The following is a 21413-nucleotide window of genomic DNA, read 5'->3' as shown; positions in this document are numbered from 1 at the left end:
TAGAGAAGGAGATTTTGTGAGGATCGGAGGTTGCGTGTAGGTAAGTACCGGGAGACGAGGTCACAGATGTATGGAGGAGACAGGTTGTGGATGGCTTTGTACGTCATGGTTAGGTTTTGTAGTGGAGTCTCTGGGCAATGGATAAGAGCATCAGATAAGAGTTTTGCATGTTCACCAGGTGACAATTAACTTGGTTAAATTGACCCTTGTGCCATTTCCAGCGTGGGTGTCAATCCTTCTTAACTAGGCTAAATAGGAATTTTAATTTTATTTACAGTACATTCTAAACTTTAAACATTGTCCGTCTCGGACCACATATTAGTGCCAACATAGATGTTGTATCAACTATTTACTTTAAGTGTAAAAATTGTCTTATAATAATGGGCAAAAAAATATAATAAAATGTGTGACCCAGTGCACCTTGCTGACTGCTGAGTATTAATAGCATCCAACTTTGGGATTTTGCAGCACCTCTCGGATATGTGTCTAACTTCAAGGTGACTGGATACACCAGCACTTCCATCTCTCTTGCTTGGAGTTCCACAACTGGAGCCACTGAATATAAAGTGTCCTGGAATCCTGCAACATCAGGTTCATTTGTTTTAATACTTGTTTTAATATGTGCTTTCTTAAAAGTGTATTATTAGATTTCTGTAATACAAATCTGCAATACAAACATTTAGTTGAACTGGATGCATCGGTATTTCATCAGTTTTTTCATTCAATGCAATGTTTTTCAGTTGAGTAAAAACAAATCCGTTTTTTTTTCTCCCCCCAAAAAATAATAGTAATAAATAGCAAATATGAATGCAAAAACTGATCAAATACTGCTAGAATATTGATTCAGCCATATTTTCAGCATCCCACATAGACTTTAATGGGTGTATTCTACCCATAAAATGGAATAAAGCAGCAGTTTTTTAAAAAACTGATCTGAAAAACATCGATGTGAATAGCCCCATTGGTTTATATTAGCATTGTATTTCAATCTTAGTTTACGTTAATATGTATAAAGTACAGAAAAAGTGTTAGAAGTAACATGTCATTGTCCATAAATGTTAATAATGTGCAGATATGGTTAGTGGTTTTACACCTTAGTGAAATCGATATTGAGGCGTAACCGGAGCACCACAGCCATCCCTCGGTACACACTGACGGATGTAATTATTATACGCTATCATTCTGACTAATAAAATAACATTTGTAATTAGATTTCATATTCTTGTTTAGTATGGTGGAAATGATGCTTTGTGAATAGAATATACAATTGATTTATTGAAAAATTAATGCATCTCTATCGTTCCAACAGACACACCTATAAGTCATTATCTGGCTCCCAATATCCGGTCATACCATATTACAAATTTACAGTCCAACACCAGGTACATTGTGAATGTTCAAGCAGTTTATGCCAACACTGAAGGTCCACCAGCCACTCTTATTCAGAGCACAGGTAAGACCCCGGTATACTAAAAAGTTTTTCAGTAGTTCTTGTTTGAAGGTCGGGCCCAACTCTTATGATGATTTTCAAAATTGTTTTATTATTTTATTTAACATTTTTAAAAGGTCTAATCTACAGAATCTTCTTTGTCACAATAAAATTTGGAACTTGACCCTGAGTCAATAATATGATAATTGCAAATATTCTTATTTCCTACTCTTCCTCTACTGCATAGGCTTATCAACAGAACTGCTGAGGAATGTGAATAATCTTCTGTGACTTTGTATTTCCTCAGTGAATGGGATTTAATGTATGGTAATGGGCAGCAGCATTGTAAAAGTGCCACTATCAGTCCTATGACTGCAAAGTTTTCCATACCACTATTGCTCTTTGTAATAGAGAAGCAAATGTAGCCCTCTGCAATGACCCAGATAATAAAGGGGCTGTCTGGTCTTAAGATACAACTCTATGTGGCTGCAGACTTGTAACCGTACGTGTGTGATTTGCATTTCGACTAGACTTGTGCCCAACCAGTTGGTGCTGACCACATGTAAATCACATACTTATGTTTACTTATGTCGGCACCTGAGAATTCTCCCAGCACAAGTTTGCAGTTATATAGACTTGTACCCGGACAACTACTTTAAAGGAATTATCTCATCAGAGTCAACCCATTTCAACTAGGAGTCAATGATTTCATGAGCTGGACATCTCCCCTTGTTCACAATCATGACTGCCCTAATTTATTTATTTTACTCACTTATATAGCGCCATTAATTCCGCAGCTCTTTACAGACATTATCATCACTGTCCCCATTGGGGCTCACAATCTAGATTCCCTATCAGTATGTCTTTGGAGTGTGGAAGGAAACCGGAGAACCCGAAGGAAACCCACGCAAACACAGGGAGAATATACAAAGTCCTTGGTTTAATTTGAACCCAGACCCCTCAGCATTGCAAAGCAACAGTGCTGATCACTGAGCCAGCGTGCTGCCCTAAAGATGGCTATCTTCCCACACCTTTTCTACCTTTTTTAAACTGTCCCTAATCTGTCCTTTTATGTTTGATAACAAATGTGTAAACTTAAATCACTGAAAGGAGTCCGCATTTGTGACTTTAATATTTATTTATTTTTGCAGATTCCAATCCTGTTCAGCTTCTTCCTATTAAAGATTTACAGATAGTTGATACAGGAGTCAACACACTCAAACTATCCTGGAAGAAAACACCTGGAATAACGCACTACAAAATTTCTTGGGTGCCATTTGATGGTAAGATCTTTTTATCAATATGCAAAAATAGTAGTTCTACAATGCCAGTACTACAAGAAAGGTATTTCTGCTAATATAATTTTATTGTAGGTAAGAGATCACTGTCAGTGGAAGTCTCACAGGTCTTACAATAGTTTCCACTGACAGGATTTGCATAAGCCACTACGTCTAAAAGGTCCTAGGGGAACCCCGCACTTCATCATTTAAAAGGATTGCCCCATGAACAAGGTTCATTTTAAATCAATAGATTTTGGAATAAAATTAATTTCTACAATCTTTAAAAAAATATTCCTGTCATGAGATAATCTTACAACATTTATTTTATATCACTAGGTGGTGCTAGATACTCAAAGATTGTTTCTGCAAACTCCTCGTTTTTTTCGATACCTGACTTAAAAGAAAGTGCTACTTACAATATACAAGTGTCATCCATTGTTGGAAACCGAGACGGAAGTCCTGTTCTTCTTACAGCAAAAACATGTGAGTAGTCAAAAGGGTGATTGTCTATTAATAAAGGTATATAAGACAATTGGTACACGCGAAAATGTCAATTACAGGCATGCACACATCAATCATGTTTGCATCCTTTGTTTTGGTCACCATTTTTCTAAAGGTGGGAATAGATTCCAGATAATGCATTGGGGAAAATCTGTTCTTTAGAGACTTTCATTGGTAATTTAGGAATCCTGGACTTTTTTATAGAAATGTGCAGAAGAAAGGAAATAAAGAAGCATTAAACATATACCATACAAAAAACAAAAAGGACATACATATATTTTAGAAACAGGGAACTTTTCCTTTTTTTTCAAATGTATCTAACATGTTTTGATATTTATATTGTTATATAGTAGACTTACCAAAAGTGGACATCTTCGAAGTAAAAGAAACAATAGCAGACAGTGTTTTACTGAGTTGGTCTGGCGTTAATGGGGCATCTTCATATCTTTTAACGTGGAGGTTAACTTCAGGTAAGACTTAATTATACTTTCAGCCATGGAGGTACTAATGTAAACTAATATAGCGCTTGCATATCTCTGTCAGTCCCATAGAGAACAAATAGCGTGCCTACACTGAGAGTGTTCAATTCAAACTTGGCTCTATAGTGCCCTGTTCTTTGGATCAGTAAGGGTACCGTCTCACAGTGGCACTTTTGTCGCTATGACGGTACGATCCGTGACGTTCCAGCGATATCCATACGATATCGCTGTGTCTGACACGCAGCAGCGATCAGGGACCCTGCTGAGAATCGTACGCCGTAGCAGATCGTTTGGAACTTTCTTTCGTCGCTGGATCTCCCGCTGTCATCGCTGGATCGTTGTGTGTGACAGCGATCCAGCAATGCGTTCGCTTGTAACCAGGGTAAACATCGGGTTACTAAGCGCAGGGCCGCGCTTAGTAACCCGATGTTTACCGTGGTTACCAGCGTAAAAGTAAAAAAAAACAAACAGTACATACTTACATTCCGGTGTCTGTCCCCCGGCGTTCTGCTTCTCTGCACTGTGAGCGCCGGCCAGCCGGAAAGCGAGCACAGCGGTGACGTCACCGCTGTGCTTTCCGGCTGGCGCAGACACAGTGCAGAGAAGCAGAACGCCGGGGGACAGACACCGGAATGTAAGTATGTACTGTTTGGTTTTTTTTACTTTTACGCTGGTAACCACGGTAAACATCGGGTTACTAAGCGCGGCCCTGCGCTTAGTAACCCGATGTTTACCCTGGTTACCCGGGGACTTCGGCATCGTTGGTCGCTGGAGAGCTGACTGTGTGACAGCTCCCCAGCGACCACACAACCACTTACCAACGATCACGGCCAGGTCGTATCGCTGGTCGTGATCATTGGTAAATCATTATGTGAGACGGTACCCTAAGGGTCCTAGTGGAGGGACCCCAGCTTTAAGCAAATAACCACCTATCTCATGGAAAGGTGATCTCTTCCTAAATTAGAACAACACTTTAAATTTTTGAGAATTTTTTAAGTGATTAAATACTTTATCAGTCTAGGCTTCTATCATACCAGCTTTGTTCAGTACACTAGAAAACATACAGTGGGTACGGAAAGTATTCAGACCCCTTTAAATGTTTTTCTCTTTGTTTCATTGCAGCCATTTGGTAAATTCAAAAAAGTTCATTTTTTTTCTCATTAATGTATACTCTGCACCACATCTTGACTGCACAAAACAGAAACGTAGAAATTTTTCAAATTTATTAAAAAAGAAAAACTGAAATATCACATAAGTATTCAGACCCTTTGCTCAGACACTCATATTTAAGTCACATGCTGTCCATTTCCTTGTCATCCTCCTTGAGATGGTTCTACTCCTTCATTGGATTCCAGCTGAGTTTAATTAAACTGACAGAACTTGATTTGGAAAGGCACACACCTGTCTATATAAGACCTCACAGCTCACAGTGCATTTCAGACCAAATGAGAATCATGAGGTCAAAAGAACTGGCCAAGGAGCTCAGAGACAGAATTGTGGTAAGGTACAGATCTGGCCCAGTTTACCAAATAATTTCTGCAGTACTCAAGATTCCTAAGAGCACAGTGGCCTCCATAATCCTTAAATAGAAGAAGTGTGTGACCACCAGAAGTCTTCCTAGACCTGGGCCTCCAGCCAAACTGAGCAATTGTGGGAGAAGAGCCTTGGTGAGAGAGGTAAAGAAGAACCCCAAGATCACTGTGGCTGGGCTCCAGAGATGCAGTAGGAAGATGGGAGAAAGATCCACAAAGTCAACTATCACTGCAGCCCTCCACCAGTCAGGCCTTTATGGCATTGTGGCCCAACAGAAGCCTCTCCTCAGTGCAAGACATATGAAAACCCACATAGAGTTTGCTAAAAAACACATGAAGGACTCCCAGACTATGAGAAATAAGATTCTCTGGTCTGATGAGACGAAGATAGACCTTTTTGGTGATAATTCTAAGAGGTATGTCTGGAGAAAACCAGGCACTGCTCATCACCTGCCCAATACAATCCCAACAGTGAAACATGGTGGTGGCAGCATCATGCTATGGGGGTGTTTGTCAGCTGCAGGGACAGAACGACTGGTTGATACTGAAGGAAATATGAATGCGGCCAAGTACAGAGATATCCTGGATGAAAACCACTCCCAGAGTGCTCTGGACCTCAGACTGGGCCGAAGGTTCACGTTTTCAAGACAAGACAATGACCCTAAGCACACAGCTAAAATAACAAAGGAGTGGCTTCAGAACAACTCTGTGACCATTCTTGACTGGCCCAGCCAGAGCCCTGACCTAAACTCAATTGAGCACCTCTGGAAGAAAGAATGGCAGAGAATCCCCAAATCCAGGTGTGAAAAACTTGTTGCATCATTCCCAAGAATACTCATGGCTGTACTAGCTTAAAAGGGTGCTTCTACTCAATACTGAGCAAAGGGTCTGAATACTTATGACCATGTGATATTTCAGTTTTTCTTTTTTAACAAATTTGCAAAAATTTCTACATTTCTTTTTTTTTCAGTCAAGATGGGGTGCAGAGTGTACATTATTGAGAGCAAAAATGAACTTTTTTGAATTTACCAAATAGCTGCGATGAAACAAAGAGTGAACAATTTAAAGGGGTCTGAATACTTTCCGTACCCACTGTTTAACAAAAACATCCATCCATATACAGTGACATAATGAAGGATTTCCATTTACCATATTTTTAGTGTATTTTGAAATGTGATTGAAACGTTTATATATTAAAACACCTTTGTATTGCTTTATAAAATATTTTGGACTACTATGTTATTCATTGTGGCACTAACTATGTTATTCATTGTGGCACTAAGGCTACGTTCACATTAGCGTTAAGCTAATGTGCGTCGGGTTTGCGTCGGCGACGCAGCGGCGACGCATGCGTCATGCGCCCCTATACTTAACATGGGGGACGCATGCGTTTTTTTTGTTGCGTTGTGCGACACATGCGTCTTTTTTGCCGCAAGCGTCGGACCAAGAAAACGCAACAAGTTGCATTTTTCTTGCGTCCGATTTTCGGCAAAAACCGACGCATGCGTCGCAAAACGCAGCGCTTTTGCGTGCGTTTTGACGCGTTTTTGCGTGCGTTGTGCGTTGCGTCGCCGACGCAACGGCGCACAACGCTAGTGTGAACGTAGCCTAAGAGATATAACATGCAGCAAAAACAGTGTGAACTAAGCTTTCACATAGTTCACATAGTTTAGATGTGGTCAATAATATTTGCCCATGTTTTAGAGACAAATTAAAAAATATCTTTAAAATGAAAATGTTTGGTTAAATACGGTATATATGAAGTGATGTTTCTAAAAGGCACTTTAGTTGTATGGGTCATTTGTTTTTATCTTAACAAGCCTTTAACATATTTTAAAAACATATAACTTAGTATATACCTCCAGGGGTTCTAAAGTCTAGGAACCGCTAGATTTAGGGAGACAGGTTAAATGCCTTAGCTCATGTCTACATTTTACAGCAGGAAGCTGGATAAACGAGATAGTGTGTTCTAGTTTCCAGTTAGGATAGCTTTCTGATTAAAGTTGAAAAATGCCAACATTGCTCAGTGTAGCACTTGTGAAACTTCGTTTCGGTGTTCATAGATTGTTTTCAACACAAAGTGCCATCGTGATCAAGACTTTTACCACATATCAGATTGCATATGTTATCCCCAAATATCACTTTGAATCAGCCTCTGCACCATAATTCTCCTCCACATGTTATGCTCCACATTTATTAAGTGTTCTAACCACTTTTTTGCACCACACCGTACAAAGACAGTGGCTAAGAAAAAAACAGCACAGGCTTTATATGTTCAAATAATACACTGCATTTGCAATCCTTACAGCAGAATAAGCATAATCCAGGATTCTTCTTCTTTGTCACATATCCAGGGCCCATATATTCCAGCAGTGCAGTCATGAATTTCCCTTAACGAACAACTGGATATAGAGCAGCACTGTCAGACAGTTTACTTCAAACTCTTTTTTTATTGTACTCACACAAAAATAGAAGAGTTAAAAAAACATACAATTATCAAGTATGCCAGCTTTAACCAAACCCAGGGTTTCGCCTTTCAGCTTCTTCTTGGGGAAAGCTGACAGACGAAACCCAGGATGGAAGCTTGCAACAAGAAGAAGCTGAAAGACAAAAAAAAAGTGTAGGATGGAAGATGGCATAAATATGGCATTGTTTGATAGAAGATATCTTTATGTGTGTTTAAGTAAGCTTGCCCCAGGAAGAAGCCAACAGCCTAAACTCAAGGTCAGGTAGTAGTTGACATAAATCTGACTGGAAATAAACTGTCTGGCAGTGCTGCTCTATGACTGGTTCATCTTTAAAAAATTGTCACAGTATTTTTGGCAGTGATCGCTGGTTTCAACAGGACTGAAAATAACACCATTGGATAGAATATACCAATACTACAAGTGTGACAAGAAGCAAGGATTAAGATCATTAAGTTACATTTTATTTTTATGATAAGAAGCGTAATGGGGTGCTTTATTGGACTTCAGCTTGTGCTCAACTTTTTGGTATCCTTACAGTGAAGAAAGTACCTGGATGACCAGTTATTATGTTCTATATGCCAAAACTGTGCTTCAAAAGTAAATTAACCAAGAGGTGGGGTAAAATGAAATGAAAGTGTATAAACATGCACCAAATTTGTCAACCAGCATGGTAAATTTGGACATTTTCAGACTGTCTAGTCTAAGTTTACACTGTCTGTTTATTAGGAGTACCTCTTTGCTATTTTTACAATATCTGTCATATTGAGTTGCTTTTCTTTTTCTTATTGAGATTAATAGGTGATAGATTGTTTTATATCAGTTTCTGAGCAGAAAATGTACTAACAAAAACACACTAAAAATATAATTTCGAATTTGCCTTAAAAATGCACATTTTTGTGTAATGTTCTGATCAAACATAAATCTTTAGTTATTTATTTGCTGTATTGAGGAAGGTTTGCGACCAAGAGAAATAATACAATGCTTTTATATATCTTCAGAGTCAGATGCCTCTATGGAACAACTGGCAGCATCATACCGATCATTCAGGCTCACTGGATTACAGTATGGAAAAACCTATGTTTTTGCAATAAAGCCATTATTTGGGGAAATGGAAGGACCAGGGAAAACTATAACTCAATCTATATGTGAGAATTTTTAGCTATATATGTCATTTTTAAGGGGAAGTTTAATAAATTATACAATACAGCTTATTTGTTGTATGCATTTGGCAACTTTCTAATTTTCTATGTACATCAATTGTTCATAGTTTTCAAGATCTCTTTTCAAGTAAGAAGCCTGATAATATATAATATTGATAATATATAATAATAATTATGATAACATATGTATTATCAGAATTATATTATCAGAATTATTATATGTTACCATTATATATTATGAATATTATATATTATTTAGGATTATATATTATCTATTGTCTGATAATATATATATATATATATATATATATATATATATATATATATATATATATATTATAGATAAAATATATTTTAAATAAATTACACTTAATTTTATTAACATTTTTAAACAAATTACAGATAATATGTATATTATATATTATCAGGATTATATATTATCTGTAATTTATTTAAAAATGTTAATTAAATTACATTTAATTTATTTAAAATATATTTTATCCATAATATATATATATATTATCTGATAATAGATAATATATAACCCTGATAATGTATAATCCTGATAATATCCTGCTAATACAGATTGAGTGTATACAAGATCACTCTTGTGATATTCCCAATATTGCCAATTTCCATTTTTGCGTTTTTTGTTTTTCTCTCGACTTCTTCCTAGAGCCATGCATTTTTATTTTTCTGTACACATAGACGTATGAGAGCTTGTTTTTTGCATAACAAGTTGTACTTTTGAATTTCACCATTCATTTTACCACATAGTGTATTGGAAAATGGGACAAAAATTCCAAGTGCGATGAAATTAAGAAAAAAAACGCAATTATACCCTTATTTTTTTTGGTCGACAGCTGTGTGAGGTCTTATTTTTTGCTGGGCAAGGAAGTGTTTTTATTGATAACATTTGGGATAGATTAGTCATTTTGATTGTTTTATGCAGCATTTTTTGCAGTATTGCGATGACCAAAAAAATACTTCAATTTAATGGTTTAGATTTTTTGTTTACGATGTTTACTGATTTGGTTAATTATTTTTATATTGGGATAGACCAGACTTTTCTGGATGCTGTGATTCCATATGTGTATTTTTTATTTCTTTTTTATTATCTTTATTTTTAATGGGAGAAAAAGTTGTAATTCCAACTTTTATGGGTTTTTTATTCATATTTTTAAACTTTTTATTGTAATTTTTTAGTCCCCTTAGGGGACTTGAACCAGCAATTGTCTGATCGCTTGTACTATATACAGAAATACTACTGTACTGCTGTATATAGTAAAAATCAGGCTTGATTTCAAAGAAGCTCAATGATGATGGGCTCAGATGTCTTCAGCAGACCCCCAGCTGTCATAGAAACCTATCAGTGCCCTGCGATTGTGTCATGGTTGTACAGATGGGCGCATATAATGACGCTTCCCAATGCTGCTACACTGTTAATGCTGCTGCTGTCAGAGATTGACAGTGGCATATAACAGATTAACCGTCGTGGGTGCAGCTCTGCTCCACCCGCAGTTGTTAGAGACAGGTCCTGACTGGGTGTAACAGCCGTTACCTGACAGGTATGGGATCAGCTCAACCTGCTACCAGCTTGTACCATACATTTATGTAAGCTGTTGGTAAAGGGGTTAATCAGAATATAAAGGAGTAGTCCAATGCAAAACTATTTTCGTTAGAGCTAGTTCTTAAAACATATGAAACTGTAACATGAGATGTTGTACTGATTTATTTACAATTTTTTCTTTGCAGATGGACCAGCGAAAAGACCTGTCCCCACAGTTCACGGACCTAGGCTAACAACACTTATTGAAAAGACAACAACTGCACAACCTGTTGAGCGTCTTCCACAAACGACATTATCACAAATGTCCAAATTCACCAGTGCTGCTGCTAGAGGAACTTCAGCATTTGTTTCTGAGCCCGGTAAATAGATATGAATTCAAGATTCAAAAGTGTTTATCAGCCTAATTTTCTAGTGATCCTTGTTTTTGACTCCTTTCCAATATTCAGGAGATAGGCTTGCACTATAGCCAGCATATGCCTGTGTTAACTAAGCTCTGATCACTGCTGTTAACCCCTTTAAATGCCATAGTCAATCACTGACATCGGTAGTTAAGGCATGCAGTCTCAGGGCCTTGCCATTCGTGGGCCTATCGCCCTTCCTTGAGACATGGTTACAAGGTTCTGATGGGTTGTCATGGCAGCCAGGGGCCTGCTGAAGGCTGTAATGTCGGCACTCCTGTGAAGCTTACCCACAGGCTGGAATTTATAGGAGACTGTCATTTTAGGTATATACTGCAAAACCATGGTACTGCAGTATACACAAGAATGATCAGAACATCACAATTTCAAGTCAACTAATAGGATTAAAATAAGTAAAAAGTTTTAAAAATCTGGAAAAAAAATTAAGAAAACCGTAAAATTTGAATCACCCTCTTTTCTTCTTTCTTTCCTACTTTTTTGTATATAAGCTTTGGCCACCGACATCAGGGGCTTTTCTACAGCATTCTGTAATGCTGTAGATAAGCCCCTGATGTAACCTAAAAGATAAGAAAAACAAGTTAGATTATACTCACCCAGGGGCGGTCACGCTGCGGTCCGACGGTCCGATGGGAGTCACATGTCCGGGTCCGGCGCCTCCCATCTTCATGCAATGATGTCCTCATACTTGCTTCCTGTCACGGCTCCTGCGCAGGGGTACTTTATCTGCCCTGTTGAGGGCAGAGCAAAGTACTGCAGTGTGCAGGCACTGGGAAAGGTCCAAGAAGCCCGGCACCTGCGCACTGCAGTACTTTACGCTGATGGCGATGGCCGAAGCTTATATACGAAAAAGATGACAGATTCCCTTTAAAAAATCTAAAAACATATTTTATATCTCTGAATTTCTAAAAGTTGGGCCTGTGAAAATGTAAAATTATTTAAAGGGAGTTTGTCAGCACAGAGTTAGTGTTCAAACTAAATTCAGGCGCTCTGTGCACCCTTCATGCGCCCAAACATTTAAGTGCACCTTCACACCTACAGGTTTTCCCTCTTTCACCTCACCTTCTTTTTAAAGAACCGAGAAGGGCAGAGATAGATAGAAAACATTATGCAGAAATTGCAGTAAAACATTATATATACTCCAAAATAGCATCAATAAAAATGGCAGTTTGCCACGCAAAAAAATCAAGATCTTACACAGCACAATCGCTGAAAAATAAAAACAAATTACGGGTCTCAATGCTGATTCAAACCAATTTTTTTTTTTTTTAAGTTTCAAATACATAAATTATACAAGTTTAATATCACTGTAATTGTACTGAAGAATCATTTTGCCAGGTCTTTTTACCATATAATAAACAACATAGGGACAACACCAATTTTTTTTTTCGCATTTTCACTGCACTCTTTCCCCCGCTTTTCAGTACATTATATGGTAACATAAATTGTGTAATTCAAAAGGAAAACTTGTCCCACAAAAAATATGGCTATGTCAAAGGAAAAATGAAAGTTATGGTTCTTGGAAGAAGGAGAGGATTTTTCAAGTATCTGAGTAGAATTCAATTCCACTCAAATATATTTGCTCAGCTCAACTTATTGCTAGATTTTCATTCACAACAGAACATAGAACACATATCAGAAGGTGAGAGACAGTTTTCCATTTATTTTGAAAAAAAATAAAAAGTTTGCTTATTTTTAAATTGATAGCAGCAACACATCACAAAAAAGTTGGACCTGGGTCATGTCTACCAATATAGTATCCCCTCTTCCTTTTACAACAGTCTGTATACATCTGGGAAGTAAAGAAACCAATTACTAGAGTTTTAGGAGAGGAATGTTACGTCATTCTTGTCTGATGTAGGATTCTAGCTGCCCAAGAGTCCTGGATCTTCTTTGACAGATTTTTCATTTCATAATGCTCTAAATGTTTTCTATTGGTGGAAAAATAGGCCCATTCATGACCCCAACTCTTCTACTGCAAAGCTGTGCTGTTGTGATGGATACAGTTTGTGGTGTAACATTGCTTGCTGAAGTATCTCAGGCCTTCCCTGAAATAGACGTTGGCTGGATGGCAGCATATGTTGTTCTAAAATCTCTATATAATGCTCAGCATTAATAATGCCTTGCAGAATATGTTGCCAGCCCATGCTATAGGCACTAATGCAACCCCATACCATCAGAGATGCAGGCTTTAGAACTGTGCGCAGATAATAAGCTGGATTGTCCCTCTCCTCTTGAATCCACAACACAATGAGTCTGTAGATGAGATAAAGAATTTCACATTTAGATTCTTCTCACTGCAGAACTCATTTCTATTTTAAATTAGCTTTGGCTCAGAGAAGACTGTAGCCTTTCTTGTGTTGATGTGTGGCTTCTTCTTTGCATGAAAGAGTTTAACTTGCATTTGTGGATTGCACAGCGAACAGTGTTCACAAAAAATGATTTCTCTAGTCACCTTACACGTCAGCGGTACCGGAGGATGTCTCCCCGCCCAAATGGGGACAGGAACACAAAGAGGTTAAATACCCTCCCCTTCCTGCCACCTCCAGTGTTTTTCCTGTCTGTGGCTGAAGTCCTGGAGTAGTGACATTACATCCAAAGCAAAACTTTGTACCTTTCCGTTCCAGGGTAGATACCTGTTTGGTCAGGCCCTGGACGATATTTTAGACAAAGCCACAGACAAAAAGAAGATCCTCCCCGAGCAGAGGATTTCAAAAAAGAGTTTTTTTTGTCCCTCAAGAGATCAGACCTCTCAAAGGGATTTCAAAGGCAAGGGCAAAACAGGCCGCTGGAGCTACCCTAAAGGGAAAAAGGAAGGAATATCCTTGTTCCCCAGACCCAGCAGACCCCAGATAAACAGTGACTATTCCCTCGGGGTCAGGGGTCGCCTCTCGAACTTTATCAGCCAGTGGCGTTTCATCTCTTCAAACCCGTGGGTACTCCGTCCATTCAAGACGGTCTAAGTTTGGAGTTTGAGAGTCCTCCCCCTTGTTGCCTAAGGGTTACCCCTTTACAAAGTCTCCATCCGCAGGATGCATTCTGCTCAGGCCTTCAGGATTTACTCCATATGGGAATAATCTCCCCAGTTCCTCAACAGGACATAGGCAGAGGTCACTATTCTTGCCTATTTCTAGTCAGGAAACCTTCGGGAAAGCACAGGATAATTATCAATCTGAAACCCTTAAATCGGGTGATTACATACAGAAGATTCAAAATGGAATCAATAAGATCTGCTATTCCCCTGATAGGTCAGAACTGGGTGATGGCTGCAGTGGATTTAAGGGATGCATACTATCACGTCCCCATCCATCAGAAATTCAGGAAATTCCTAAGATTCGCAATTTCCCAGGGCCGGATGATCACAAATTATCAGTTCAAAGCTCTCCCGTTCGGAATTTCATCAGCACCTCGAGTGTTCACAAAGATCATGGCGGAGGCAGTGATTTTCATACGGATTCAGGGGATTTGCATTATACCATATCTGGACGATCTACTCATTGTCACTCCATCAACTTCCCGGTTAAACAAGGATGTGGGGAGGACCCTAGAAATCCTAGAATTCCTGGGATGGATACCAACCCGGGAAAAATCAGATCTGGTTCCGTCTAAAAGGAAAAAATTCCTTGGAGTTCTTCTGAATTCAGAGTTAAGGAAATCCTTTCTACCCAAAGAGCAACAGCAGGATCTGATGCAGAGGATAAGGAAGTACAAAACTCTGGGGACTCCCACTCTGAGACATTCCATGTCCATTTTGGTGTCCCTATCCTCTTGTATACAGATGTACCATGGGCCCAGGCCCATACCAGAATCCTTCAGACACACATATTGTCTTCTTGGGACAGGCAAAAAAGCTCACTGTCAAAGAAAGTTCTCCTCCCCAATCACGTCAGAACATCGCTGACATGGTGGCTCTGTCTCCGGAATCTTCAACAGGGGGTCAGTTGGGACCAGATCCCACTGAAGATCCTCTCTTCAGATGCCAGTCAAAGGGGATGGGGAGCTGTAGTAGAGAATTCTCACTTCTAGGGCATATGGTCTCCGAACATCAGAGCCTGCTCATCAAACTTCAGGTAACTGAAGGCTGTGGAGGAGGCCTTAAAGGCCGCATCGACTCTTCTCCAGGGTCAGCATGTCAAAATATACTCCGACAATGTGACCACGGTGGCTTACCTCCGTCATCAAGGGGGTACGAGGTTCGAAAAATTAAAAAATCTGGCTGCGAAAATTTTTTCCTAGGCAGAACGGCACCTCTTATCTATCACGGCAGTCCATCTAAAGGGGTCACACCCAGGCAGACTTTCTCAGCAGGAAAGATATACATCTGGGAGAATGGTGCCTGGATCAGGAAGTCTTCCTCTCTCTAGTTTCCCGATGAAGGATCCCGGACGTAGACTTATTCGCCAACAGCCAGAATGCCAAACTGCAAGCATATTTATCCCTAAACATGACAGACAAAGCACTGGGCATGGACGCTTTCTCACACCCTTGGGAGTTCAACCTTGCTTATGCTTTTCTACCTATCCCGATTCTGTCAACAACTCTAAAGAAAATTCGATCCGATCGGGTCACTTCAATTCTGATTGCCCCTATGTGGCCGGGAAGGGGTTAGTACAGTGAACTGTTGGAGATGGCCCACAAGGGTCCAATACAATTACCCCAGAAGAGCAACCTTCTTCATCAAGGTCCTTTATTACACCCGAACCTACACAGATTGAACCTCGCAGCATGGCTACAGAAGCCGAAATTCTGAGAGCAAGAGGTCTTTCTTATAAAGTAATTCAGACTCTTCAGAAAAGTAGGAAGCCGGTAACGCCATTTATGGCAAAGTCTGGAAGAAATTTTCTTCATTGTGCTCTCCGAATACTCCGGACCCTTTCCATCTGAATGTGGTCCAGATCCTAGACTTCCTCCAGAAAGGCCTAGAGTTAGGACTTAGGCGAGTATATTAAAAGTTCAGGTCTCTGCACTTAGTTCTTTTTTTGATCAGGATTTGGCCAACCATCGTTGGATAAAACGCTTCATGACTTCAGCCAGTAGACTCTGTGCCACAGTGCGTAATCGTGTTCCCCCTGGGACCTGAATTTGATACTAAATAGTCTGATACAACCTCCATTTGAACCTTTATCAGAATCTTCCTTAAAAGTTTTCACCTTCAAAACTGTTTTTCTAGTCGCCATTACCTCCTCTAGACGGGTAGGAGAGATGCAGGCTCTTTCTATGCAAGAACCTTATTTCAGGGTAACAACTGACAGTATAATCCTTTGTCTAGACCCATCATTTTTACCTAAGGTAACGTCAGACTTTCATAGAGGTCAGGACATAGTCCTGCCCTCATTCTGCCCAGACCCTTCCAACAGGAAGGAAGAGTCCTTCCATACCTTGGACGTCTGAAGGACGGTTCTTTTCTACCTCCAACAGACTGGGAGCTGGAGGATTGATCAAAATTTATTTATCCAATACTCAGGAAGGAACAAGGGCAAAAAGGCGGCAAATAACACAATTGCCAATTGAATTAAGCAGGCCATAGCCCTGACATATTCATCTCAGAATTTATCCCCTCCTTTATCACTAAAGGCCTACTCTACACGGTTAGTGTCGACATCATGGGCAGAGAGAGGAGACGCATCTACGGAGCAGATCTGCAGAGCCGCCACCTGTTCGTCGGTCCACACGTTCACCAGGCACTACAGATTAGACTTTAACAGGGATTTAAAATACGGCAGATGAGTTCTGCAGGCTGTCGTCCCTCCCTAAGAAATTATTTGTTGGTACTACTCCGGTACCGCTGTTGTGGAAGGTGACTAGAGAAAACAGAATTAGTCTTACCGGTAATTCGGTTTCTAGGAACCTTCCACGACAGCACTAATTTCCCTCCCTATTAAAGATATTTATTGAGGGGTTCCTGCACCAAGTTGGTAATTATGCATACTACTGTGTCCAGAAAAAACACTGGAGGTAGCAGGAAGGGGAGGGTATTTAACCTCTTTGTGTTCCTGTCCCCCATTAGAGACATCCTCCGCTACCGCTGTCGTGGAAGGTTCCTAGAAACCGAATTACCGGTAAGACTAATTCTATTTTCTGGAATTATTCCTAAACCCATGCAGTGATTTGCTGGATCGAGTCATACCTGTTTTTATTGCAGTTTGACGGCCCATAGATCATGATCATCCAATAGTGACCATCAGTCTTGTCTCTTATGCACATGGATTTCTCCAGAATCTCTGAATCTTTTAATAATATTATGTGCTGCAGATGGTGGGCTAATCAAAGTCTTTGCAATTTTACATTGAGAAATAGTTTTCAGAGAATTGTTCCACGATTCTTAGATGTAGTTGTTTACAGATTGGTGAACCTGACCATCCTTACTTCTGATTGACTCTGCCTCTCTCTTTTTTAAATATAAAGCCATGTGACTTAGTTCAAAATTGATATTCCACCTATTTTTCATTAGTACCAGTGGCATAATGACTGCAGTACTGCCAGGATGGAAGATATATATATCAGGGAGGGAATGCCCTGGTCCAGATCTTGCACTGGGGCCCATCAGACTCTAGGTATGCCACTGATTTGTACCACTTAGTTTTCCAACTTCTTTTTTTAAATCTTGTCCCAACTTTTTTTAAATTTTTAAGAGAGTTCCTTTTTTTCCAGATGGAATGAAAAAAAGTCTAACTTTCATCTTCTGATCTGTGCTTTATGTTTTGCTGTGAAGAAAATATGGCTATAAAAGATTTCCATATCAATGCATTATTGCTTTCTTTTCATTTGACCGAGCATCTGAACATTTTTGGAATTTGGTTGTACTTAAAAAGGAGCAATGCGAACATATTTAAACTTGATATATATTTTGTATTTAGTAAAAAATAAATGGATATGAAATATCAGATACAATGGCTGCCTCTAAAAGAGAAACAATTATTGCAGTGCCTCTGCTATAACATATGTTGCATTTGTATTTATCACCTAAATACTATATTAAATTTGTTTCTTTTCTTCACTAGTCTGTGCGAAGTTAAAAGCGGATATAGTATTTCTTGTGGATGAGTCTTCTAGCATTGGCTCTGGTAATTTCAACAAGGTCAAAGATTTTCTTTATAGAATTGTATCATATTTTCCCAAAATTGGACCCCAGGGGACACAGGTAGGATCAATGTTATGTGTTCTTATCAGTGCTATCAAGTTGTTTTGCATGTCGTTAAGAATTACAAAAGGTGTATTCATGAAGTGACTATAAACATATTAATGGGGGAGTGTAAAAAATGAACAGCATTACTCTGAAATATGGTTTCATAGTTTTTAAGGTTGAAAGTAGGCGATCGAGTTCAACCTATAACCTAACATGTTGATCGAGTTGAAGACAAAAAAAACACAAGAGGAAGATTCTAATTGCCCATATTAGGTGAAGAATTCCTTCCCTACTCCACATTCAGCAATCAAATTGACTATTTTACTGGATTAATGTTCGATCTCCTGAAAATAGTACTCATAACTTGTAATATTATACACTGATGAGCAAAAGGGTAACAATGTTTTAAACTTTTGACTTTCAGGCTTCATATCTCACCGTCCACTACTGCTTCAAATGTGAGAACTCCATCATTTTATAGCTAATTATCTTGGCTATCTCATACATAAATTTGACTTGCAAGTTGCAACTATTTAGCATATGATTAGTTATGCCGATTTTTGTCATGTCACTGCGTTGTCAGTGAAGATGTCCCAAGAAAAGAGAAACATCATCATCCAGCTCATCCATAGTGGCCTTTCAGACAAGAAAATTGCCAACTACACCATGTGAATGCCATGACAGGTGGAAGAATACAAAATAAAGTCCGTCCATCCATTCAAAAGCCAAGAAGTGGACTTCCACGCAAAATATCAGAGTCAACAAGTCGGCTAATCACAAAGTCTATCAGTTCTGGATGCAAAAAACACGGCAGTTGAGGTGCTTTGTAATAGTGAGATCTTAGACATTCATTCAAGCACCGAGTGATGCATGTTACATAAGTCTGGAATGATGAAGAAGCCTTGACTATAATATCATCATAAGAAGCGTCGACTCAAGTTTGCAAAAAGAAAGTACGAAAAGTGGACAGTGGAAGATTGGTGATGGGTGATTTGTAGAATGAGACAAAAGTCAATAGACTAGGCTCAGATAGATGCAAATGGGTCTGGAGGAAACAAGTAAAAGGGGTAATGGATCAAGAAATTGAAGCAGCAGTCAAGTTCAGTGGAGGAGGCATGATGATATGGGGTTGGTTAACAGCCAAAGGCGTTGGGCACTTGACCAGGATCAATGGTTGTTTCAATGAGGAGCCATATATGAGTATCATAAAAGATGAGTTACTTCGTTCACTTGAATATTATAGGTATTGTGGTGATACGCTACCTGAGTGTGTTGGGGGACACTCGCTTGGCATAGGATTCAAGCACTCAGGCACGGTACCTCACACAAATCTGGTCAAATCCGGTTTATTAAACTTCATAAACCACATGACATACAGTCTATTTCATTATGTCCATGAACTTATCACGACCACCAGTCTGTTCATGCAGCAGATAAACTTCTCTGCCATATATTACCATCCCCTTGTCCGGGGTTACCTTCCAGGAGTTCCACTCCTCACGCTGACTTCACGTCAATCCCAGGTCCTCAACACAGACCGTCCAGGTCTACGGTCTCTAGGTGCTTCCAGGATGACTCCACTCCCAGGAGCCTCCAACACTGACCGTCCAGGTCTACGGTCTCTAGGTGCTTCCAGGACGACTCCACTCACAGGAGACTCCAACACCGACCGTCCAGGACCTTGCACAGGAACAAATGGATCCATACACAGGAACTGTGTGACCCACACCCTGGTCACATTATATACCCTTAACCACTCCCCTGGGTGGGAGTGTGGGTGTGTGGCTAGTTTGACCCTCCCATCTCTCATAACTAGCCCTGCCAATCTCCCATTAGAACTACACAATTACTTGTGGGACTACAGGTCCCAGAACACAACATAACTTTAGACTGACAGCGCAGAGTGTCCTCCTCTGCAACACACATACCGGCCATTTATAATCCTGCTGGACTTTCTCTCAGCAACCACAATTATACATCCAAGTGCATCCTGCAGCGCACACACAGCGCCCCCTGGCTGTAACATTGGTCACTGCACCACATACCTCCCCCCTTTGTTCAGCCCTATTGGGGTGGACACATGACATAAACCCAGGGTTCCGATACCGGGAACCCACGTCACCTTTGATAGGCCTCCCCTGCCCCCAGCGGTCAGTTTGTCTGCCCTGGGCTTCAACCCTTGAGTCACCATCCGTCGGTGTCAGCAGACCCTTTTTTGTCAACCCACTTACAGTCGAGCTGACTGTCTGGTCTGAGTCTGACCCTTCGCTACTACATCTGCTACCAGGTCTCCCACTTCGGTCACTCAGCCCTGAGCTAACAGAGGAGTCACTTCTTTGGACTCTTCTATTCTTTAGGGTATCTTTTCGTATCTCCATACCCTGGGTTGGAAGTGGTCGACATCTTATATTCTGCAGCTGTTTATTAATCTTTAGACGTTCCAGTCTTAGCTGCTCTATCTCCTTTAGATACGTCACCCGGTATTCAAGAAGCACTCGAATGCTCCTAAGGCTATCTACTGAGCCAATTACAACAAATGGAACCATCTCATCTTCACCAGTTACCTGGACTTCGCCAACATCTGGAATCCTGACTCTTGCCACACCGGATCTATTCACCAGGTCCTGCATCACTTTTCCAAATCTACCAATGACTTTCCCCACCAGATTTCTGGGTACTCGAACAACGTCTTCCACAAAAGCCCAGCCGACTTTGCGCTTTCCTGGCATGCTCCAAACGTTGAGCTGCTTCCTTGTTCCTCAACAGGATCATTTGTTTTGTGCGAAGACATTGTAGGTGCATATCCTTCAGGATAGCTACCCGCTTAACTGTGACTTCCTTAGTGGACAGTATCACCAACTGCTTTGTCTCTGGGGCCCAGTTCACAGTACATGCTTCCACTGTTTTCCTAAAGGCCTCATGCACACCTTCACTGGTACAGGCTTCTTGCACCTCTTTGGGTACATCAATCCCAGTCTTGAAGAGCAAGGTCTCACTCTCTTCATGGATATACAGCTCCCTTTTTGCCTCAGACCTTTCCACGAAGACATCTGCCATGACCGGGTGACTGTCTTGTTCTGCTTTTAGCGCCAATTCTTCCTCCTCTTTACTCTTCCAGATCCCTGGCCAGGATGGGCACTGGCAGCTTCACCTCGTTACCACTCTGGTACTGCAGCTTTAAGTCTTCGACCAGCATCTCCTTCTCTTGCAGAAGACCACTTAATGCTTCTCTGAGCCCTTCCACATCTTCCCTTAAGGTTTTGTTCACACTTTGCCAGGTTGACAGGTGATGTTTGAGCTCAGACACTTCCTTCTCCAGTTCATCTACCTGGTGCTCAGCTGCTTGTCTCAGATGCCTTAACTCGGCCTGTAAATCTGATACCTTTTGCTTCTCATGAGACAACTCATTAGCGAGATCCTGGACCTCCTCTTTATCAACCTTCTCACTGGGT

The 21413-nt window shown here is 40.2% G+C and overlaps 1 protein-coding gene across 1 annotated transcript in view; it reads left to right on the top strand.

The window, feature by feature from the left end:
- The window catches only part of LOC143774986 (uncharacterized), an 862433-nt gene that overhangs the window by 211336 nt on the left and 629684 nt on the right, over positions 1-21413 (top strand). Inside the window, exons 15-22 of the mRNA XM_077262800.1 lie at positions 469-591; positions 1310-1453; positions 2581-2712; positions 3046-3192; positions 3561-3680; positions 8688-8834; positions 10605-10778; positions 17837-17976. Coding sequence (XP_077118915.1) covers positions 469-591; positions 1310-1453; positions 2581-2712; positions 3046-3192; positions 3561-3680; positions 8688-8834; positions 10605-10778; positions 17837-17976 — 1127 coding nt within the window. The remainder of the gene's footprint in view (positions 1-468; positions 592-1309; positions 1454-2580; positions 2713-3045; positions 3193-3560; positions 3681-8687; positions 8835-10604; positions 10779-17836; positions 17977-21413) is intronic.

This window comes from Ranitomeya variabilis, chromosome 5 (assembly GCF_051348905.1).
Source record: "Ranitomeya variabilis isolate aRanVar5 chromosome 5, aRanVar5.hap1, whole genome shotgun sequence".
Lineage (NCBI taxonomy): Eukaryota > Metazoa > Chordata > Amphibia > Anura > Dendrobatidae > Ranitomeya > Ranitomeya variabilis.
Note: the sequence above shows the minus strand (reverse complement) of the source record. Positions and strands in the feature narration are given on the sequence as shown.